General features: G+C 39.4%; 1 protein-coding gene across 10 annotated transcripts in view; it reads left to right on the top strand.

Moving 5' to 3' along the window:
* Nucleotides 1–24,426, top strand: part of GAB1 (GRB2 associated binding protein 1) — a 121,959-nt gene that overhangs the window by 47,929 nt on the left and 49,604 nt on the right. For 5 of the 10 annotated variants that reach the window (XR_006216756.1, XM_042983836.1, XM_042983837.1 and 2 more), the window contains exon 1: nt 21,409–21,602. The exons of the other annotated variants lie outside the window; for them this stretch is intronic. Coding sequence is in view for 4 of the 5 variants with exons in the window: in XM_042983836.1 (XP_042839770.1) it covers nt 21,441–21,602 (162 nt within the window). In the remaining variant the exon portion in view is untranslated. Of the gene's footprint in view, nt 1–21,408; nt 21,603–24,426 lie in introns of those variants that run through there. 10 annotated transcript variants of the gene reach the window in all.

The following is a 24,426-nucleotide window of genomic DNA, read 5'->3' as shown; positions in this document are numbered from 1 at the left end:
GGTATGCAACTGACTGTTGAAGAAGCACTATTTAAGGAAAAATTTCAGGAGCTAAGCATAAAGTGATCTGGTAGAAGTAGACGAGGAGGGTACAGAAGTGAACTTCCATCTTTAAAGTAGAGCATGATAGCCCTTTCCCCCACGCTTCCTGCAGACCATTTCTCCATCTTGCATGTGGCTTTGCTGTATTTCCATGGCCAGGGCTGTAGGTCCAGTGTTCTTTCCCCACTGTCTTGTCACTGGTCTCCCGGCGCCTCAGCCTCTTCTATATCCTGCAAGGTAACCTTGTAAGTGTGGCTCTTAGGCTGCTCCCCTTTAAAGGATTTCCAGTAGATCCCATGACCTACTCAATAAAGGCCCAGTCCCTTAGGTTGTCTCTCCAGGTCTTCCCATACTTTGGCCCTAATCTTAATTTCCTGTCCTGCTTTTCTTCACAGCTTTCCACTACGGGCTATAGCCTCAGAGAAACACCTCACACCCACTCTGCACTTTGCTGTCTCTGCTGTCTTTGTGTACTTCCTCTGGTTGTCTCCTTAGCCTCACTCCATTGAAAGACTTTGGAGACCTAGAGACTGTGGCTCACACCCAGTAGGCACATTTACAGCTGAAGCAGATGAGGGCACTGACTTCTTTCTGTTACCTCCCACGTTTCTATTTCCCTTTCTAGCTGGGCCCCCTTCTCCCAACCTTGGTTCCTCCTTGAATGCCTTGTTTCTATCTCTTGTGGTGCTCACTGCTTTTCTGTGTGGTGTTAAGAGTTACTCTGTGTGTATTTCTAGTTTTGCAGAGCCTGCAACATCTCTGTGGCCAGGTTCAGAACTCACTGCGCTGTGCAATCTTCGCTTTCATCCGGGACAGGTTGGTCAGTGTCAAGGTGATGCTGTTTATAGACAGTGCCGTCTGCAAATTTAGGTGCAAATGAAAACAGAGCTCTGACAATTGTGTTCAAAATGAGTGCCACTTAAGATCTTAAAAACCCAAAGCCATTTTTAACTAGTTTTTGGTGAAAGAACGCAGTATTTTTGAAGTGTTTTCTTAAGACCTGAAGAGGTATTTGAATGCAGTCGTATTTGGAAGTTTTAAACAGTTCCTTGGAAAGCCAAGGCTTAGCCAAAATGAGACCGTGCTTTTGTGAGGCATAAGGGAGGAGCATGTGGGCAGAATCCCTGAGTGCAGATGGGCCACCTGCAGCAAAGCCAAGTAGGCCACTCCTGGTGCAGGATTGGGGCATTTTTTCAGCTGCGCTGCCAGGGACATACCTTACCACAGAGAAGACCCCTCTAAAATCACGCCTGTAATACTCACAGAAAGTAGTATTTTCACAGCTTCGTCTTTCCACAGTGGGTAATCAAAAGAGCTTTTATTTTTATAGGAATGATTGGCACTATGGAGTGCCAACTCTCTTTTCTTCCTCGGTCTTTTTCACCCAGCCTAGAATGAGGAGGCCCATCTAAATCACGAAACACTTGCTTATGCCGGCCAAGAACTCATACTGTTCGCTCATCTCCTGTTAATTAAAACCTAGTGAGGCTGGCGCCAGGGTTGGGAAGCAGATGGATAAGGATGAATTTTCAGTGTGTATTCGGACCTTGTGAAGGATTGGAAGGAAGGATACGACCTAGACAAAGTGGCAGGGCTTCCCCTGTAAGCCCAGGAGCTGATCCTGGAGGCATAAATACACAGTGCTCACAGCCCCTCTGACAGAGGCAGGAAGAGGTGCAAAGAAGGGTTTTCTTTTCTTAGAGTCTCTGCATTTTGCAATTATTAGAATGTAAGGCAATTTATTCTGGAATTTTCACACAAGCTTGAGTTAGGGTAAAAAAATCATTACCATTACAAGAAAGTCACGGCTTTACCTCTGTCTCGTAGCACTCTGCTTTTACTTACTGTTCTGTGTCCGTGTCTGATACAGACTCAACAAACAGTGTTCAGTACATATTTATTGAATGAATAAATAAATGGACTCTGGCACTTAATTGTAAGAGCTTTCTGGAAGATTAAATGGATTGTTAAAAAAAATGGTTTTTTTAAGGCGTGAAATATAAAGACAAAGTCCCCCTTGTCCCTTCACCCTGTCAGACCTCTCTAATACATAGATTTCTGGCAAATCTTCTGGTTTGAGTTCAAAAAGTTTGGAAGAAGTGAAGGTTGAAGGTGTGTGGCCTCATATTACTGAAAGGAAAACCCCAGTGTTGTGTAAGTGTTTCATGGGCCCTTTCATAACAAACACAATATTAAACACAGCCAAAAAAAGTTTGTTTTGAATTAATCCTGTGTCTTAACAGCATTGAACTGAGGTGTACAGACTTAGGCTTTGCGTGTAACATGATAGAGTTTTGGAAATGGAGTAAAAAGTTTCAACCAGAAGTTTCAACTTGGCCTGCTGTCTGATTCCTTTGAAGTTTCGGGGTTTTATACAAATTTAGATCTTTAGCATAGTAAATTAAAGGCATTTATGAACAAGCCAAAAATAATTTTTATTCCTCCTTTTTGAGCTCATAATGTTTCTGCTCTAGGTATATGAGAGATAACACGGAAGAAAAATCTCAGAGTGAGATACTTGCACAGTGATCATTAGTAGTTTTCCTTTTAAGGAACACTGTAGTGTGGTTGGGCATCTGAACTTTGCATCATACAGATCTGCAGTTGACCACTGCACCATCCTTCCTATTCTTTTCCCTTGGGAAAGCACTCACCCCTCAAGTCTATTTCTTCAGCTGGGAAATGGGAATAATAACAGTACTTTCCTCAGAGGCGTGTTAATGAGATAATTCACGTAAAGCACTTAGAACAGAGCTACATACAGTGTTTGCATCAATTATGAGAAAGCCTGTGCTGCTGGAACAAAGAGCCCCAAACTATAATGAATTAAAGGAGATAGGACTTTATTTATTGCTCACGTAACAAAGTAAGCCTTCCAGGCTTTGCGAAACAGTCATGCCCCTTGTGGAAGTTCAGGGAGCCAGGTTCCTTCTGCCTTGTTACTCCCCCCTCAACATTGCAGAATCCATCTATGTGGTTAAGGCAAGGTCATGGGCATGTCTGTGTCCTAGATTGAGGTTGGGGTGGGGGGAGATTGTGAAGACATCGTGTTCAGTGCCCTTAGACCCACACCCTGAACTGGTACACATCCCTGCCAGTCACTCCACTGGGGAGAATTATGTCACCTGGCCACATGTGGCTACTAGGGAGCCTAAGTGTCACTACTAGCTGGGACAGCCCTGTACCCAGTTACAACTCATTCACTGTGAAAGGATAGAAGAGCAGATTTGGGTGAGCAGCTCGGGGTTTGCTAACATTGTTTATTTAGTAAAAAAGAACATTTTAAGTAAGCGTTTAAATATCCTTGTTCTAGGGGAATCAAATACCTGCTGCAGCTGAATTTTTTGCCCCGTAAGATGCTGGTTTTTTGGGGGGAAGGGGTCTTTCAAGTATTGAACCTCGAATTCAGGTAAGCCTAGGGGTAGAAAGGGTGGATACTGAGGCTGAGGGGTGGGATTGTGGTAAGGAGGAGTGAATGCTGATTTAACTGTGCTCCTCCTTCCTCCAGCCAGCCACTACTGGAAAGGCCTGATCTGTAAATTCAACTTAAGCCTTTATCCGACCTGGCAAGGACAAAGTACACCAGCTTCTAAAGAAACTTTTTATAGGAGCAAGGTGATTATTTCAAAGCAGACAAAAGAAGGCAGGTTCATAGGGAGAACCTCCATCTTTGATTTTTCTCTTTAAAAGTTCTCCTTTGTAGTGTGTTAAGAAACAATTACATAAATAATTCATTGAAATTATCTCTCAGTTGTCACAGTTGTCAAAGAAAAAGCAAAGGTGAAAGGCACAAGTTTTTTGCATTTAGAAGAAAATGCTTCGGGTAAAAATTAACTATAAAGTAAGCAACTTTTCTCAGCAGAAGAAATGTACAGACTTAAAAAAATTTTTTTTAATGTTTATTTTTTGAGAGAGCATGAGGGAGGGGCAGAGAAAGAGGGAGACACAGAATCCAAAGCAGGCTCCAGGCTCTGAGCTGTCAGCACAGAGCCCGATGTGGGGCTCGAACCCATGAACCGTGAGATCATGACCTGAGCCAAAGTCACTCAACTGACTGAGGCACCCAGGCACCCCAGAAATGTACAGATTTTTAAGGACAGCCGAATTGGGAGTAAAGATGTAGTGTTACAGCAAATATTTTTAAATTCTTATAAAAATGACTTCTCCAGTCATTTTATTTGTGTGTGTTTAGCAATTGCTAAGAAACGATTAGAAGGAATGAAATCATGTCCTGAGTTGCTCTATAGTATATATATATTTTTTTATCTGCATTTTTAGGCTTGGCAGGTAACTTGCACTGGACTCTTGTGTAGAAGTAATGCTCATATGTTTGATAACCCGTCATCTTAAAGAGCAGGCATCTGTTTTTGTTTTTGTAAGTAACCCATTGCCTAATTGCTAAAAATAGTTGCAGTCATTTTAAACAGATGGTCCCAAGCTGATAGGAAAGACAGAAGTGAATCTGTTTTTCAGTTTTTATTTTCCCTCCACCAAAATGGCAAAAATAATTAACAGTAGTCCCTGAACCAAGGTTTATCTAGATGTTTACCTCTAAGGAGTTAGGTTTCCTAAGAGGTGGGATTTGTAGATTTATCTGGTTTGGTAGAGTCAAAAGCCAAAATAAAGTGCATAAGTTCCTACTTTCTGATTGCATTTATCAAAATGAACACTGCATTGTTGAAATAGAGCTTTTGCTTTTTAAAAGAAAATTAAGCTGTGGTAAAATATATGGAGGCTAAAAATTTTTAGAAAATTTTGAAATCATAAGACAGTGCTAAGTGGTGATAACATGTTAATGTGAGTAGAGGCTCCTGGTTGGCTCAGTCAGTTAGGAGTCCGACTTCAGCTCGGGTCACCATTTCACAGTTCATGGATTCGAACCCCACATTGGGTTCTGTGCTGTCAGTGCAGAATCCACTTCAGATCCTCTCTTTCTCTCTCTCTCTCTCTCCCTCTCTCCCTCCCTCCCTCCTTCCCTCTCTCCCTCTCTCTCCCTCTCTCCCCCTCCCTTCCTCTCTCCCTCTCTCTCCCCCTGCCCCCCTCATGTGCGCACGCACGTGCTCTCTTTCAAAAACAGACATTAAAAAAAATATATGTGAGTAGGACCTTGCCAGAGGACCTGAAGGAATACCAACTGAAGAAATTCATATTCTTACGGATTTCCAAATTCTTCAGGGGTTTTGAGCTAATAGCCAATTAGCTACTCTTCTTTAGTTTCTGACATGGAAGATCGTGAATATTTTGATAATGCAACGATGAATTAGTATTTAGGAGGGACTTTGAAAAAGACATTTCTTTCATACGCAGATGTTGTTCTTAGACATCAATGAGGAGATTACAATAGTAGTTCTGCCCAACAGATGAAGTAAGGAAGAGGCATATCCAGAGTTTTCTACTTATGAAATATTAGGTTGTTGAAACTCGCTTAGATTTTTGTTTTTTATTAATTCCCACTTGTAATAATCATACCTGGCTCATGTCTGTAAGCTATATGCTGTTGTGTGTGTCCACAAACTACCTACAATGCTTTGAATTTGATGTTTGTATTTTCTTTACTGTTTCACTGGCACCCCACAATTGATAGCTCTTGGGCGTTCATGGTCTATGGATTGTAGACTACCTGTCTGGAATCTTTTACCGTTGCTTCTGTCTGAATTTGTCTAAATAAAAAGTAGTAGACTGGCTCGCAGGAAATAATAAAATCATAGCCCAGGAGTCAGCAAACTACAGTCTATAACCCTGATTATGTCTAAGAAGGTTTTTTACATTTTTTAAAAAATTGCTTAAAGAGACAAAGAAGAAAAAGACAATGAGATTAAGACCATGTGTAGCCTGCAAGGTCTGAAGTATTTACTGTCTGGCCCTTTACAAAAATGTTTGCCGCCCCCTGTCATAGATAGACAGTGTAACAGTGGTTAAGGGCACGGGCTCTGGAGCCAGGCTGCACTGGTTCAAATCCTGACTTTACTACATCTGGTATGACCTGGGGCAAGTTGCTTAATCTCTCTGTGACTTGTTTTCTCATCTGTAAACCGGAGTAATTACAGTGCTGACTTCATAGAATTGTGGTGAGGACTATGTTAATGTGTAAAGTGCTTCAGACAATGCCTGGTATTTAGTATTCAATAAATGTTAACGATTATTTTATTGTAGTGGTGGTGGAAAGTCTTTAGAGAATCAAAACTAGTGCTTGCTTTTGACTGATGAATGTCCATAATATCAAAGATCATTTTCTATTTTCTGCATCAAGAATGAAGGGCCAGGGTTCCTGGGTGGCTCAGTTGGTTGAGCATCTGACTCTTGATTTTGGCTCCGGTCATGATCCCAGGGTCCTCAGATCGAGCCCCATGTTGGACTCTGTGTTGAGCATAGAATCTGCTTGGGATTCTGTCTCTCTCTTTCTCTGTCTCTCTCCTCTCCCCCTTCCCCACCCCTGTCCCTCTCCACAACTCCTGCTCTCAATCTCTCTCCCTGTCTCTTCCTGCCCCTACCCCGACCTTGTCCCCAGCTCATGCTCTCTAGTTCTGTCTCTAAAACAAACAAACAAACAAACAAACAAAAAGAATGCAGGGCTATTTTATTTTTAACAGTGCCTGCTGTACTGAAAAAAGATGTCAAGATGACCCATACTCAAATGTAAAAAAATGCTTGAAAGCATGAAAAGAAATAATAAAGATACCTGTTTTTAAGTTAAGAAAAAGACATTAAATGTGACAGACACTTAACAAAAGCAAATTCTTTGATGTATATATGAAAAGTGTAAGAGGAAATGAACTGGATGAGAGACATGGTTAAAAAGAGAAAGAAAAAAAAGAAACAAGAATAGGAAAAGTAGTCAGTAGAAGAGGAGAAAAATTTAGATGAAAAGGAAGGCTGGGGGGTGTCTCCAGCGTGTCCAGTGCTAACATTTCTACTTCCCTACGGAGCCCTCCTCAGTTATTCTCTCTGCCCAATTTAATTACTCCCATTTGAAGGAGAGTGTATTTCTTTCCGATTATTTTTCCTTGGCAGAAGTGAATTTTCAGCATCAAGTAATGTTTATTGAACACATGTGTGCAAGGTGTGTTCCCTCAGGAAACCTGTCATATAGACAAAACTATAATACTTTATTTATTTTTGAGGCCAAGTAATGTTATTATCTTTAGCCACTTGCCTTATTATCATACATTTGTTTTTTTAATAACTTTCTTCATTGTCTCTAATACCTCTTTTTTTAAAAAAAATTTTAGTGTTTTTATTTTTTTTGAGAGAGAGAGCATGAGCAGGGAAGGGGCAGAGAGAGAGGGAGAGAATCCCAAGCAAGCACTGCGCATTAGTGCAGAGCCTGACCGACACGGGGCTTGAACTCACAAACTGTGAGATCATGAGCCGAGTCAAAACCAACAGTTGGACACTTACCCACATGAGCCACCCAGGCGCCCCTCTAATACGTCTTCATTTGCTCCCTTGCTCTCTCTCCGGTAGGGAAAGAGCAAACTTCGTTGGTTACAAAATGTAGAAAATGTTAAAAGAAACAAAAAAATGTAATGAAGGTTATTTCACGTTTTCTTTTTCCTTCTTTTTCACTTGAATTGTTTACTGTGTTTATGGATATCGGACCAGAGCAATGAGTGTTCCAGGATTGGTATTCGATGATGTCAAGGGACTGAAGTAATGGCCTTGTGTGGAGATTACAGGGTGAAGCCGCGCATTGATTACTTCATCTCATTAGCTGATGGAAACCTTTGAGAAGACAAGATTGCAGACCTTTCAAGCCTGTCCTCACTCCCAGGATCTGATCCTAAGAGCTTGATAATTGTCACTGCCCGGTGGGACTGTGTTAAGAGTAGTGGTGGCTTAGAGTACTAAAATACTTTCCATGAGAGTACTATAAAGTTCCATACACCCTTTGGATTATTTAAATAAGGTTAGGTATTTCAGATCAACTTTAGTTTCCTTTATAGCAATTGTAGAACTCTAAAATCAGCCATGTTTGCTTGTTTTTGTCTTCCTCCACTAGGAAGTTTGCTGAGGTAGGTGAATTTTTGTTTCTTGAATTACTACTATTCCTCCAGTAGCCAGAGCAGGTAGTCAGTAAATATTTTTGGAGGAGTGAGTGAATGAGTAAATTAAATACAGTTACTCATTTGCCACTGAAATACCCTCTTCACACTCCTATAGATCACCAGTTGATATCATTTTAGATGTTTTTGTGCTAAGAAGAGTATTTTTGATTTTGAATGAATTCTGTTTAACAAGTATACAGTTGTACATAAAAGGGAAATTGAACATGAAGTCCGTGTTTTCATGGGTTAATATTATTATAACTTAAATGGTAAATAATAAGATTATCAGATACACATGAGTTAGGCCTGTAGTTGCAACTCAACCCCCAAAAAATGTTTGAAAGAACTTTTGTAAATAGTTGTTTCCTTTATTCTAATAGAGTAGCATAACACTCATTTTTTTAAAATGTTTATTTTTTAGAGAGAGTGAGCATGAACTTGGGAGGGGCAGAGAGAGAGGGGGGCACAGAGGATCCGAAGTGGGCTCTGTGCTAACAGCAGAGAACCCAATTCAGGACTCGAACTCATGAACTATTAGATCATGACCGAGCTGAAGTTGGATGCTTAACCAACTGAGCCACCCAGCCGCCCCTCCCAACAAATACTAATTTTTAAAACTGTTGTTTCAAACAGAAGTGAATTATGAACATTAGTAACCACTGTCCTGTGCTGTCTCCTTTAAGAATGCCTTCCATGTGCCCTTTGTCAGGATTTCAGTGTAACAAAATGAGGACTAAATCAAGAAGACATGGCGTGCAGGGGTTGGTGGACCCACCCTGGGGAAGCAATGTAGGAAATCCACAGGTGAAAGCCACAACCAGGCCTCTTAGCACCCAGTCCTGGTGAAGGAGAAGGGTGAGGAGGGGGGAGAGTGGACCTACGAAAGGAAGGAAATTGATAAGAAGTGGAAGTTGAGAAAGACAGTTGGTGAGGTAAAAAACAGAATCTTTTAGACTTTGGCCATAGGAGCGTTCTCTGTTGTGGAACATGGGGTAGTGACACTGACACTGGACAAGTATAGAGGCAAATGCAGTCCTAGCCCCAACTTGAGACTGTAGGGGAACAACACACCTGTCATCATGATAGTGTAAGTACCCTTTGCTGATTTTAAACTCTTGGACTCAACCTATAGAGTGAAAAAACAGAGAAGTGAGGTGGTTATACAACAGCATGTAAATATTATCAGCCTTGACAGTGCAAAAGTATATGTATAGCAGGTGATAACTAGGCAATGGAGGGGGCAGAGGGAAGATGAAAGGAGGGGATGAAAACTGATGGGTCCAAGAAAGTTACACTCTAGGACTGATAACTAAAACCTGCTAAAGTATGTGGCTTGAAATCCCCTCTGTGAGAGACTGAACTGGTGGTATCTCTATGTTGGGAGGAAGAAGGAAAGAAGCAGTAGGGGGAAAGTGAGCTGATCGGCAGGGCTGGGTAGATAATGTTGAAAAGTAATAAGTTATATATAAGCATGGTGTTTGGAAATATGAGGTATCTTTTAGTGTCTTGGTAAGAGTCTGAATTCAGCTCAGAAGATTCAAATGCAGACTTTAATAAAGGCCTACTTACAGTGCTGTGGGCTGGGTTTAGATGAGGTTTCTTACACCCTTAGGGCTGGAGGGACAAGGGAAGACATAATAAAAGCTAAGTTAAAAAACGTACATAAGACCTGCGAGCTCTGCAACAGTGGAGGAGCCACCGCCCAGGGTTACTGTGCTTAGGAATTAGGCGGCCACCACTGGAAACTAGGAGCTAAAGCCAGGGGAAAAGAGAGTAAATACGTTCACCTCTTCCCCAAACACAGAGAAGGGCAGAGAATGGTTAGGGATAGAGCAAAGCGGGGTGGGGGTGGGGGGATTAAAACAAGAATAACCAGCTGGAGAAATTACCAAGAGAAGCCAAAATGAAGACATGTTTGTCTTTAGAACAGAACCGGGGATGTGGATGACACAAGTGGGGATTACTGTGTTAACTGATAGTGTAGAATTTGATGTTTACCCTCCTGTAGGTATGAATTTTATAGGCTATTTTCATGTAAATACTCTTATTTATATTATTACTGTTTCATCTGTTGTGCTGTGAGCTTGGTAGCAGGAGTGTACTCAATCTCTGCTCTTAAGTTGCTTGTATGTAGTCTACTTGGAGAAAGAAAATGCTAAACAAACCAGCAGAAAAGATAATAAATATGATTACAAATTGGATGAATGCTAAAGTTTAATTTTGTAGCACACAAAAAAGTGTGCACAGATTTTAAAAATACAATTATTTGAGAGTGGGAACAATTCTGTCTTGAGTAGCTTATTTTGCTCTTTTTAACTATAAATACACAACATACTGCAAATGAGATACACAAATTGAACAGCTGCCTCTTCATTGTTTTGTTCCTTTGTTGTTCATTTTAATGAATAATTTGAGCAGACTCCAAAACATTAAATTAGATGTATAAGCATGCTTTAAGGGTTGTATCATAATGTTAGTGTATTTAAAACTTAGGAGTGATATCATTGCCTAAATATAGTAAATTTTTAAAGTCAATTATTTTAGCTGCTTTACCGTCTATAAATAATCTGGTAGTAAAACAGAAAAGAGATAAACATTAACCCATGGATCCATATCCAAGTACAGAGACTAGGGAAATTCCCCCCCACCTCCTTTTTCCTGACATATGAACCTTGATGATTTAAATAAGTCTTTTGGGGGTCCCTGGTTGGGATTTGCCTTTTCCTGCTTTTCTAGTAGAGATCTGAGCAACAACAGAGAAATTGGGGAAAGCATTAAAAGCATAAGAGTTGTATCCTGTCTTCTTTGATACTTCCTGTCGCTGAGGGTGTTGTCCAGAGGGGAAAGATAAGCGAATGAGGAAGATGGATGTCAGCTGCCTCCTCCTTCCTCGCGCCTTTCATAGCCTTCACAGCAGTCTGAGAACAGAAAAAACAATGTTAAGTCCTGTACTCCTGTATCTTGAGCATTTGCTTATTAAAATAAACCTTTGAACATTTTCTCTCTCCTGATTTAGGCTACTCTGTTTCCTCCATGAAAGAGCTGGTGAGGGTGTTTTAAGCTGATACGGCATACATGTAAAACGTAGTCATAAATCACTGGAAGCTCACTGCTTTTAGAACCTGCCAGAATTAACGTACTAATGCACTTCTTCAAAGGTTGTTAAAAATGGTCATTAAGTTAACTGTTTTCGTGCCTTTCTTCATCTCAATGTTTTTCAATGGATCCTCTCATTTGATTTTGATATAGTTCTGGGAAACAGAATTCCTACTAATGCGGGAGGAGTCTTACATGTTCAAGTACTTAAATATGGGAGAAAATCTAGAATTGCTTCTCTAGAATTCATTTTGTTTATAATTATCATGAATTATGCATTCTTATTGCTCTAGAAGTTAAGAAATGGAACCACGAGATCACTGTAGCCCAGAAGCTGTGTCTAATGCTTGCATCTCCCCTTCAGAGATCATTTTCTGATGTTTTCTTCAGTGAGTGTGATTTGTATATGCTGGCTGGTTGTCTTGCAAATGTGTATCACCAGTCACGGGGGGATGGAGGGTGCCACATGATTGGTTATTTACATCTGTCATCTTCATATATAAAGAGTGTGCATGTTAGTGCGAAACTCTAGTATAAAATGGGCAGACAGTTTAGAGGAGAGTCGGTTGTTGCTGATGATGAGATCATAACCAAAACCCACACTCCTCTCTAGACAGACAGATCCCATGGAGATAAGCATGCTTTTTGAGAGGAGTCACTCAATCACGCCGCCACTGAACCCTGGTGTCTGTTTCACTTTACCTGTTCCTTGACTTGAAGTACGTTGGAAATCTATAGTTTTCCAGAATCTTTGTTATGGAAATGACTTTGTTTTAGCTATTCATGTCTGAGATATCTGAAAACCAAAAATAGCGGCCAGATCATGTCAACTTAGAAACTAGCAGTAAGTTGTTTGGTCTTCTTAAACATTGAGAAAACCATGTACTACCTAGATTCAATTTAGAGATGCCAACTCTTCCTTAAAAGGCAATGATCAGAAGTCCAAAGGTACTCAAGGAAATAGTGAACCTGCCTAGGTTGATACAAGAGTCTTGTCTTTGGATCATGGTGTTTAGTAGGAATTCATAAATTAACTTTGTGTTCTTGAGTGACTGATTTGTAGGAGTCCAAAGTAAGTGCATCTTGCTTTGTTTTGTTCTGTTCTGTTCTGTTGTTTTTGTTTGGTTTTCATTTTTGTGCTGCTTTTTGGTTGTTGTTTTCTCTGCTCATAAGGACTCCACTAGGGGGCAGACAGAAGAATGGAGAAGAAACCCATACCGGTGTATGCATTGACTGTAACCTTAAGCCCCATGTTTGCTGCTCCGGGATAGCTTGGGGGAGAGTTTTTCTATTTAGCTGTATTTCATATAGTAGTACATATTTAAAGTGATTCTTTTTTTTTTTTAATATTTTATTTATTTTTTGAAGGAGAGAGAGAGAGAGAGAGACAGAGCATGCGTGGGGGAGGAGCAGAGAGAGAGGGAGACACAGAATTCGAAGCAGGCTCCAGGCTCTATGCTGTCAGCACAGAGCCCGACGTGGGGCTCAAACCCACGAACCATGAGATCATGACCTGAGCCGAAGTTGGACGCTCAACGGACTGAGCTACCCAGGCGCCCCTAAAGTGATTCTTAATATGCTTGTTTCTACATTTAAAATGTAAACATTTTTATACAAGTTTAATGATAATTTTTTAATTAGTCGTCATCATGTTTGTTTTGCTTTCATAGCATGTTTCCACCATCAAATCACTTAATAATTATTTATGGATGACCATAATGATGATCCCTATAAGGTCCACCTTACACATGAAGACTCTCATTCATTTGTTCACCTAACTTTAAGTCCCTCCTTTTTGTCAGGCACTGTGTGTGTCAGGTTTTGAGAATAGAGCAGTGAAGAAAAGAGGTAGAGCCTGGGAGACTGGGCATAAACAAATGGTAAGTTTCGGTTGCCCTCTGAACCATTTGATGAAAGAACTAGGATGAGAGGAACCAGAAGAAATTCTTAATGGCTACAGTGCTGGACACTTTTTATTAATGACTTAATTTTTTTTAACTGCTCATAAATATTAGAATGCCATGTGGGATTGGAGTGGGGACTTCAGTTGTTACGTGAGACAACAAGCCCCTCCTCTTAATCTGTGTCTAGGAGGACAGCCAGAGATGTTGTGTTTTGTTCTTCTTAACCATTGTCTTTGCTCCACCAAGAATTGCATTTTAGTTACCAAAAAGTTGTTTACTTCAGCCAACCTTGGGTTACTTAATCTGTAAGTGAAAATCTCATTGCTTTGCCTTTTCTTGGCCAATCATTCAACAAAATAAAGAGCCGTGCTTTTGTTTATTTCATTTTTTAAAGTCAGTCAAATTTTCACTAGAGATACTTTGTTTCTCCCCAACTTTCCTTCGTTTTTTGGAACAAACTATCCTTTGTTCATTATAGATAATCTTATAAATCTTTCAGTTTTTAAGGTATAAACATGTAAGTGTTCAAGAGGGAGAGGTATGTATTCCAGGAATGTCTTTAGGTTACAACGCCTAACATAAGTGAAATATCAAAAGATCTTTTTGGTGGCATAAATTCTTCATCTATTAGATTTAACAAATCGTTCTGTACAGTATGAGAAAGTAATTGGTAAAGCAAGTGATAGCCTTTCTGTCGAGGATTATACACATTTGTTCTGGTTATTATTTGTGTATAGCATAAACTGCATGCTGTCGTAAATTGGACAGGACTTAACAGGACATTCTTTGAGTTTATAATTAAATATCTTGGGACACCTTGGTGGCTCAGTCAGTTAAGCGTCCGACTTGAGCTTCAGGTCATGATGTCACAGTTGGTGGGTTCGAGCCCCGTGTCAGGCTCTGTGCTGACAACTTAGGGCCTGGAGCCTGTCTCATTCTGTGTCTCCCTCTCTCTCTGCTCCTCTCCTGCTCATGCTGTCTGTCTCTCTCAAAAATAAATAAACATTAAAAAAAAATTTTTTTTTAAATCTTAATTACTAACATGTATCTAGGATGTTGTGCTAAGAAAGTCCACGGTAAATAAGTATCTTGTGTTTGTACAGTCATTAAATATATTTTCTTTATCGGGTTTCAGAAAACATTTTAGCCAGGGCTTCACCTTCAATTTCCATAATTCTAGCATGATAAGACAGACCTGGGAAAAGTCACAATAAGTGAAATATTAATGGATTCAAATTTTAAACTTGAGAATTTTCAACCTCTGAAAGTTAAGAATGAAGCTCGTGAAACCAGAGATACATTCGGGGTGCCTGGGTGGCTCATTCGGTTGAGCATCTGACTTTGGCTCAGGTCATGATCTTACAGTTGGTAGGTTCAAGCCCCATGTCAGGGTCTGTGCTGACAGTGTGGAACCCGCTTCAGGTCCTCCGTCCCCCTCTCCCTGCCCTCACCTACTGCACTCTGTCAAAAAAAACAAACAAACAAAAACAAAATAAACAAAGTAAAAAAACACAAAAATACATTAATCTTATTTAAAAAGCTAGCTACCTAAAAAGTATATATGTACATGAATAAGAATTAGATGAATATATGGAAACAAATGTTTTTTTGATATTGGTAGGATTATATAGAATTTCTCCCTAATTTTTCAGTTGAATTCATTGTTCCTTGTAGTTTAGTAATAATAAATTTAAGAAAATGCCTATATGACTTACACCATTTTATTCTAGAGAACACTTCACTTGGAAATTGGATAACCTCCAGAAATAAAGATCCCACCACAGTACTTTAAATTTTTTTTAATGTTTATTTATTTTTGAGAGAGAGAAAGAGATCAAGCATGAGCAGGGGAGGAGCAGAGAGGGAAGAGACACAGAATCTGAAGCAGGCTTCAGGCTTGGAGCTGTCAGCACAGAGCCCGATGTGGAGCTTGAACTCACAGACCGTGAGATCATGACCTTAGCCAAAGTCGGACACCTAACCGACTGAGCCACCCAGGCGATCCCCACCATAGTACTTTAAAGTAAGAGGTGCAGGGGCGCCTGGGTGGCTCGGTCGGTTAAGCGTCCGACTTCAGCTCAGGTCATGATCTCACGGTCCGTGAGTTTGAGCCCCAAGTCGGGCTCTGTGCTGACCGCTCAGAGCCTGGACCCTGTTTCGGATTCTGTGTCTCCCTCTCTCTCTGCCCCTCCCCTGTTCATGCTCTGTCTCTCTCTGTCTCAAAAATAAATAAATGTTTAAAAAAAATAAAATAGAGGTGCAGACACTTGAAGTTTCTGACATGAAAGTATAGGGTGAAGTCTGTTGCAGGTTTTTCTTTCTCTTTATTTTTTAAATAGCTGCTACATTTTCAAGATGTCTAAGAATTAAAGGCAGAGGATAAAATTTAAACAAATCCTATCCAAAAATTAATATCAAAAATAATTTCACAAGGGTGCCTGGGTGGCTCAGTCAGTTAAGCATCCAACTTTTGGTTTTGGCTCAGGTCATGATCTCACAGTTTGTGAGTTCGAGCCCGACACCAGGCTCCGTGCTGACAGTGCAGAGCCTGCTTGGGATTTTCACTTTCCCTCTCTTTCTGCCCCTCCCCCGCTCTCTCTCTCTTTCTCTCAAAAATAAATAAACTTGAATAACTTTACATAACTCACAGAGAACAAATGGACTTTTTTTCTGCACCAATAAAATGCTTCTTTGAATGTTCAAAAGTCTTAGTATAACCCACCCCACCCCACCAATCCCAGTTGGTTTTTAGTTGGAAAATTTTCCATGTGTTTGGCTTATTTTTTTTTTAATTTTTAAGTTTTTAATTGAAGTATAGTTGACCTATAATATTAAATTAGTTTCAGATGGGCAACATAGTGATTCAAGAATTATATACATTGCAAAATGCTCAGTGCAATAAATATATTACAATATTATTGATTGTATTCCCTATGCTGTACTTTTTATCCCCATGACTTATTTATTTTAGAAGTTTGTGCCTCTTAATCCCCTTCACCCGTTTTGCCTGTCTGCCTGCTCCCCTCCACTTTGGCAACCACCAGCTTGTTCTCTGTATTTATGAGTCTCTCTCTCTCTCTTCGTTGTTGCTGCTGTTGTTGTTTGTTTTGTTTTCAGATTTCACATTTAAGTGAAATCATAAATGGTGTTTGTCTTTCTCTGTCTGGATTGTATCACTTAGCATAATACCTCTGTGTCCATCCATGCATTCACAAATGGCAAGATTTCATTCTTTTTTATAGCTGAGAAATATTCCACTGTATGTACGTATGCCACATCTTCTTTATCCACTCATCTGTCCATGGACAGTTAGGTTGCTTCCATATTTTGACTATTGTAAATAATGCTACGATAAACATAGAAGTACATATATCTTTCCAAATTAGTGTTTTCATTTACTTCAGTTAAATACCCAGGATTAGAATTACTGTTGGTGGGATCGTATGGTACTTCTGTTTTTAGTTTTTTTTGAGGAACCTCCATACTGTTTTCCCATATTGACGCAGTGGCTGCATCAATTTGCATTCCCACCAGTGGTGCACAAGGGTTCCATTTTTCTCCACATCCTTGCCAATACTTGTTACTTCTTGTCTTTTTTGACAGTAGCCATTCTGATTGGTGTGAGGTGATATCTTATTGTGGCTTTGATTTGTATGTCCCTAATGATTAGTGATTTAGAATTACCTCACTTTTTAGGAATAGAATAAAAATTAAACATGCCTATGCTCAACATGCCTTCAACATGCCTACTTTCATGTAGCAGCTGGGATGTGGGGACTTTTTCATATATGTATATGTTCCACCTGACTTTCTGTCTACATTTATGTGTTGCAGCAGCATCTAAAGTCACAGGAATGTGGAAGGGGTAAGAGATTGGATCGGAGAATGAATAGGTTGAATGGAAAAATACAGACAGGATATCCTTTTTCAGAAGGTCATGTCCCACCATAAAGAGTTGGGGGTTTGCGGTATTCTGGAGCCCTCTAATTAACTGGGGGGAAGAGGTACCATCTTTTCCTTTTCTGCTCATCTTCCCCATTCCAAATCTGCCCCTCCTTCACTCTAGTTAAATACCACCAATTGCATATTGAAAATAAAATACTGAAATGTGAGTTTCTGTGGTGAAGTGTGGGATGTCTTGATGACGTCCCTGAAAACCCAAAGCCAATCCTTGTCCTCCAAACTCAAGGTTTATATTTAGAAGACACTGCGGATCCTGTAGTTTCAAAATGCTGTAAACATGTTTGTGTGGTTATTTTTAGCTCTTACAGACTTTACTGAACTTTCAAGTTGGCAAGTCAGACACAGTCAGTTGTCGTCTGTTACCTCAGATGGCAGCACTTTGTGAATGACTCTGATTGTCTCATAGGGTTTCTAACATATTTAAAGCAGATAAGTTATCTTGTGTTGACTGTGTGTGGTGTATCTATATATGTATGATTCTGCATACTCTACATAATTTTTAAGCTTTTATGAACTGCGTAACTTGGGTAACAGTTTTGCTTGGAGTTCAAAGATGACTTGGGGGCTACCAAATGGCACTGTTACTCCTCTGGCACAAATAGGTGGTCGTTTTCTCCTTCCCCCAGCCCTTTTCTCCTAGTCCTCAAGCATTAAATCCTCATACAGAAGTCCTTACGGTCACTGTTATTTTCAACCCATTGTATCTATTTCCTGTGGGTCAAAGGTTATAAGGCTTGAGTGGTATAGAGGGGGAGATAGAAAGTTGATGGAAAAAAAGAAAGCTAGGCTCATTTTAGGGCTGGCACATCACGAAATAGGTAAGATGGCAGTGAATTGTTGAAAACAAAAAGAAGTCAATGATCAATAGCTTTTCTTGTATGAGGAGATCATTGTCTGCATGTTACATGGATGAAAAAGTGATTTTACGCAAAGAATCATGTTTTGTGAAACGGTGACCCCCAACCCCAGTGCCATGGAGGGGAATGCGAAGTCACCAGCAGCAGCAGCAACAGGAGTGCTTAGGCCGAGTCTCCCACATTTGCATCAAAGATCTTCTTGATGTCATTTATCTGTGGCCTAACTTCTGTATCATGTTCAACTTTGTAGTCAGTTCCCTTCTTTGCATGAGGTTATTCTTCCTTGCATTTTGAACTTGATATGTTTTATAGTCAGTGACTTCAGAATGCATAACTTACCTATTTGGAAGTGTCTTTCTAAGGGAAATTCTCATTGCCACATTTCTTCGGTTCTGGAAGCTTTGGTGTATGAGTTTTATGTTTAGCAGAAAATTGTACTAAGCATTACTTTGGTTTATTATGTATAAATGTAATTATGGAAATTTGAAATTTGTTTCTGTAACACTTCAATGCTTTTCCTCTAGTTCTTAATATGAAAGTGTTGTTTTTGAGCTGTGATCCAAGTCTCAACGTATCTGTGTTTTGCTTTATTGTGAATTGTGAATGTTCAGTAAGAAACATAAAACAGAAAATGAGAACATTTTTTGTATGTTTTGCTGGGAACTCAAAATACAAGCCCTATTCCAGCATTAATTATTTTGGATTGGATAGCTGAACAAGAAATAGAGTTTAGAAATGTGTCGGTTTTATGGAAGATAAATTTCTTAAATTCTAGATTGTTATTGGTATTCACTTTTTAAAAAAATCTCTCTTGCAGCAAGCATGTTCTTTTCCAAGAAATAATAACAACATAGATTACATGTATTTGTGGGGCATAGTAAGCTTGTGGAACACAGTAAAATGAGGAAATAAGTTCACATAATTGTTCCCATCTCCGGCACAATAACTTACAGTTGCGCTACACGGTTTAAACATTGGTTGTGGGTCTTATTATTTAGAGCTACAGCCTCTTCAGCATTTGGTATTGCCTCTCAAGTCAAAGAATGGACCTTAAAACTGCACTGTCCATATAATAGTTACTAGCCTCATGTGACTAAATTAAATAAATTAGAAAATCAAGGGCACCTGGGTAGCTCAGTCAGTTAAGCATCTGACTTTGGCTCAGGTCATGATCTCGTAGTTCATGAGTTTGAGCCCTGTGTCAGGCTCTGTGCTGACAGCTTGGAACCTGGAGCCTGCTTCAGATTCTGTGTCTCCCTCTCTCTGCCCCTGCCCGCTCACACTCTTTCTCTCTCTCTCAAAATAAACAGTAAAAAAAAATTAAAAAAAAGAAAAGAAAAGAAAATCAGTTGCACCAGCCACTTTTCAAGTCTCCTATGGTGACATGTGGCTAGTAGCTGCTGGGATGGTCCGCACAGTCATTTCCCAAGTTGCAGAAAGTTCTGTTGGACAGCACTGCTCGAAACTGCAATTTGAATTTGTATCTTTGCTGGAAATTTTTGTGACTTTAAGATGTGATATCAACTTCCTACCACTTAATAATGTTTGGCTAAAATTCTCACATCTTGTTCATCAGTTAAACATGTACATTGACATTACTTCGTAGCCCATGGCATTTTGCCCATATTCTCTCTGATGACATTACATTCTACCCTCAGGCACTGGAATATCATTTTACACACGTATATGCATATGCGACAGTTCTGAATATATATCGGTATGTGTAGGAAGAAAGAGAATATAACTACATACAGTTAAATCTACTTCCGCAAAGTAGATGTTCTCCTAATACTGTAGGCACTGTCTGAAGTGGTAGTTTCCTAAGTACATTGGCATGGTTTCATATTGAGTTATTTCTTGATTAAGCTAGTTTCACTTTTTGGTGACTGAACCTTGTGGAGGAGATTTGATAGGATTTATGGCTGTACTCTTACAGAATAAGAAGGCCCCCTATTGCCTTTGGTGTATCATGCATTTATGTGGAGACTAAGTTAGTGAACAACAGAGACAGCATCCTCAGGGTCACCAGGAGACATTAGTCCATTTGTTCAGGTAACAGTTGTCATATGTACCTTTTAAGCCTCTGAGTCCTGGCATGTTGTACCCTGTGCTAAGCACTTCGATTAAAGGGGAATAAGACAGGGTCTTGGGGAGGAAAGCAGCTAGAGAAAGGCCTGACATGCAAGGTGAGAATGCTCTGATAGAAGTTTGCACAAGGTGCTGGGGACACCCTGGAACAGTCAGCTCTGCCTAGCACAGGTGACAGGTAGAACGATACAAAGGAAAGTTGCCACTATTTCTTCACACCAGTTTCCAGTTACTCCAAAGGAAAAGATTAGTTCCTTGCCAAGATCTCTCAGTGTTTTGGAAACTTTATAAACCATGAGGGGAAAGTCTTAAAAATGCCTTTCAAAAGCATCATTTTAATGACTGTGTAAGACTGCTTTGTGGAGATGTATCCTAACTTATTTACTCGGTTCCCTTCGGTGACCTACCTTACTGGTCTGCTCAGGACTGAGGGGTTTCCCAACTTGTGGAACTTTCAGTGTTCTAAAACAGGGATGGTCATGGGAAAACTGGGATGGTTGGTCACCCTACCTATGGTTGAATATTTAAATTGTTTCAATTATATACTCACATTAACAACACTGTGTTGAATATTTCAGTGCCCACGTATTTAGCCGCATTTTGCATTATTTCCTTAGATGAGATTCCTAGAAAGGAATTAATGGCTCAGTGACCCTGGATGTGTTTGGAGCTCATGATAATGCTCACAGCCCTTTATTGTATTTACTTTTTCTATTTTCAGCTAGGTTGATAAGAGTCTGCCTGGACATTTTGTGCTACCTCTGTGTCCACAGATTCTTAGGGAGATACGCAGAAGACAGAGATGTGTATATACTTGCTATATCACTAGCTGTGGCTCCCTTTCTAAATCGCTAACTGGCCAGACTACATATGACATTCCAACGACCTTTTCCTTTTTTTTTTTTTTTTTTTTTATCATTTAACACTCTCATTTTATTTCACATAAATATTTCTCTCTTTTTTTTTTAATTTTTTTAATGTTTATTTGTGAGAGAGGGACAGTGTGAGTGGGGGAGGGGCAGAGAGAGAGGGAGACACAATCCGAAGCAGGCTCCAGGCTCTGAGCTGTTAGCACAGAGCCCAACACAGGGCTCGAACTCACGAACCATGAGATCATGACCTGAGCAGACGCTTAACCGACTGATCCACCCAGGCGCCCCTCACATAAATATTTCTTGAAGTCCAGTTACATTTAACAAGTATTTATTACCTACTCTGTGTTTAGTTTCATGCTGAACAAAGTGTGGCAAAATATCAAATAAATATAAAATACTGTCCCAAATCACTGTTAGAGCACAAGACTAATAATTGCCGTAAGGCAGTCTACTTTTTGTCTAGGCCAGAGGCAAGGCTGAAGTCTGATTCCCAAAAGATAGAGTGGACTTCCTGACTCCATTCTCCTATGACCCTTGCTCCTTCTCGGGGCACATCATAGTAAGAAAAGGATGAGATCACATGAAACCCAAAGCTGGCGATCTTTCTTCCCAGTACAGGTTCAGCTATACGTCACCCAGGCCTCTACCCCTAGCCACTCAGGATGTTGCAAACTTATCTTGGACCCACTGCCAGCCAGGATCCTGCCTCTCTTCAGCCTGCTCCTGGTCAGGGTAAAGAAGCCATGAAAACCCCCAGACTTAGAGTGTGTCCCCTCAACCCTGACAGTTGGGAATATGATGAGATACTTGAACTAGCATTCACAAGTAAAAATATATTTGACTTGCCCCACCATGCTGTATTGAGAGTTAATGCTATGAGGTGACCTACTTTCCTGTGGAACTTCAGTAACTACATTTCCCTGGTTGGGGTCCAAGGTCTCATACCAAACTGTTCTTTGTAGTAAGAAATATTAAAGTGTTGTTCTATTTCAGACATTCTTAACATGTGCCTCAGAGGTCCTGTGAACCCCTAAAACTGTGTACAATGTTATTTATATGCCTTTTTCTAAGAAACGTTTCCATTGCTTTTATCAGATTCTCAAAGCGATCTATGACCCAGAAAAGGTGTAAAAACTGCCTTGTATACACTGAACACTCAGCAGCTTCTGCTGTTGCTTCTTTCGTTTGTTTGTTTTATGTAGGACTTAGGCCAGGGCTTTGAGGTGGGCATCAGTTTAGCAATGATTTCAACAAGTAAATTATATGTACTTTTATTTAATTGCAAATTCCCTGAGTTTCCTCCAGGTACTATAATATTTTTTCTGAATTGAATTTGATTTTTTTTATTGTTGTTGTTGTTAGTTTTGCTATTATGAAGTTGTTTCAGGTCCAGCAGTTTGTTTTTGTCCAGGCAATGTATGTAAACTATTTGAAAGGTTTGTAGAACAGTTGTTAGCCTACATCTAGGTATTGTTCTGCATTATTTTTGGTGTATTCTTTTGTTTATATTACTAAGCTAAAGTTAGCACAGATAGCACCAGGCTAGAAAATGGTGACAATAGTTTGAAAACAGGAAATTTTAGGCTTGTGTGTGTTTGGAACAGATGATCATAATGATAGAGCCAGTGGAGTGGAAACTTCCACCGAGCCTGTTTTTTCCTTATTTTGCTCTATGAGAAAAGATGGTGTTTCCTGGAAAACAACTCAAGTCTTTTAAAGCAAATGGTTTTCTTTTGTCCTTGTTTCATGGCTAATTTGTTTTTCTTTATTTTATTTACCTTAGTTGTATTATTATGGAAATTTAATATTTTTAATAGGTAAAGCAATTCCTAAAGTGCTTATTTTTAGATATTTAAATATCTAAGTATGTTACCATTTACTGACATGGTTTTTAAAGAAAATTAAAATATTAAGAATATTATAACTATCAAAACTTTATGGGAAATCTTTTAAGTGCTCCCAACTTGCCTTTTTTAACCCCCTAAATTCCAGTCATTGAAACAAAGTAGTTATACTTTGTCTAAGCTATTTCCTGACTAAGAGCCCTTCCAGATGTATCCTGGAATTCTATATTTAAAAGAAAGGCTAAATTCATTCACTAATTTCAGAGTAAGAAGAAGAGTATACATTTCCATACATATGCATACCCTTTTTGTTTTGTGTACATCGTTCCTAAATTTTTAAATATTAATAGACTTTCTTTTTAGGCATTTTTAGTCATAAGCTTTTTAAATATGTAACTTTTTTACATTATAAGTAATAAATGGGAACTCCTTGAAAAAATCAGACTATACAAAAGTATATAAAATGAAAATATGAAACTTGGGTGACCTTCCAATCTCTATTCCTGGAATTAACCACAGTTAACACTGTCAATGTGTCTCCTTCCAGTCTTGTTATCTAAACATAGTTTGTGTGTATAAGCACACAATCATTTCAGACAAATGCAAGTCATACCATATGTGTAATTCAGAAAGTTGCTTTTTTTTTTATTTGACAGTTATCTTGTGGTCGTTTATCATATATATAAATCTATCTCACATTTTAAGTGTTTTGCATCTATTTATTACCGTATACAAGTCTCGTCATTTAATTTAACCATTAACCTTATGAAGAAGTTTAGATTAAAACCTGTCTTATTAAAAACAGCATTTTCATCTTATGAAACACATGTCTTCAACTCTAAAATTTTACAGATTTCTATGATTATACATAAATTTTGAATTATAGCAAAGAATTCATGGTAATGATTTTCTTTCCTTATCAGTTGTGAAATAAATATCTTTTAAGAGATTGCAAATAAGAACGTTCCACTGTCCTTGCTTTCCCAGTTTCCTAGGATGATGTAGGGTTAATAAAAGTACAGTGATGATGTCTCTTAGGTAGTTGGCTAAACAATGTAGAAACTGCTGTTCTTCAGCTTATTGGGTCCAGGCAAACTTTGGCAATGATGAGAGACCTAAATGCAGGCATCAGAGTTCTTTCTGAAGGGAATGGGCTTGCTAATGGGCTGCTTGGGACCTGTATGCTGAGAGCTCAGAAGAGTGTAGCAGGTAGATGCCTTAATGAGGGGGAAGCTGAGGAAAGCTTCAAAGAATAGGTCTTGAGCTTGGTCTTGAAGAATGAGTGTGGGAGCTCGTTGCGTGAGAGAGAGAGGGTGTGATAGACTCCAGACAACATAACATGGGTGTTTGGTGCAAGTTGTCTGTGAAGGTGAGAGATTGGAGAGGTGAGGCGGCAGGTAAGTGTGACTTTAAAGAACCTTGTATGCTGTTGTATGAAAGGAGTTTGGAGTTTCCCCTAATAACAACTTTAGACTTTTTTTCTTTCCCTGAGATCTTTTCATTTAAGTTTGCTGACTCTGCAATCATTCTGATGAACAGAAAACTTCAAAAACATCCCATCAAGGCTCTGAGGACTTCACAAGTTGTAAAGTGCTATTGCTGATACAGAATAATTTAAGGAATGGTCTTGGCTTGCCTTTTTTTTTTTTTTTTTAATGTTTTAAATCTTTATTTTTGAGAGAGAGAGCGCGAGTGGGGAGGACTATAGAGAC

Source organism: Panthera tigris, chromosome B1 (genome assembly GCF_018350195.1).
Source record: "Panthera tigris isolate Pti1 chromosome B1, P.tigris_Pti1_mat1.1, whole genome shotgun sequence".
Lineage (NCBI taxonomy): Eukaryota > Metazoa > Chordata > Mammalia > Carnivora > Felidae > Panthera > Panthera tigris.
Note: the sequence above shows the minus strand (reverse complement) of the source record. Positions and strands in the feature narration are given on the sequence as shown.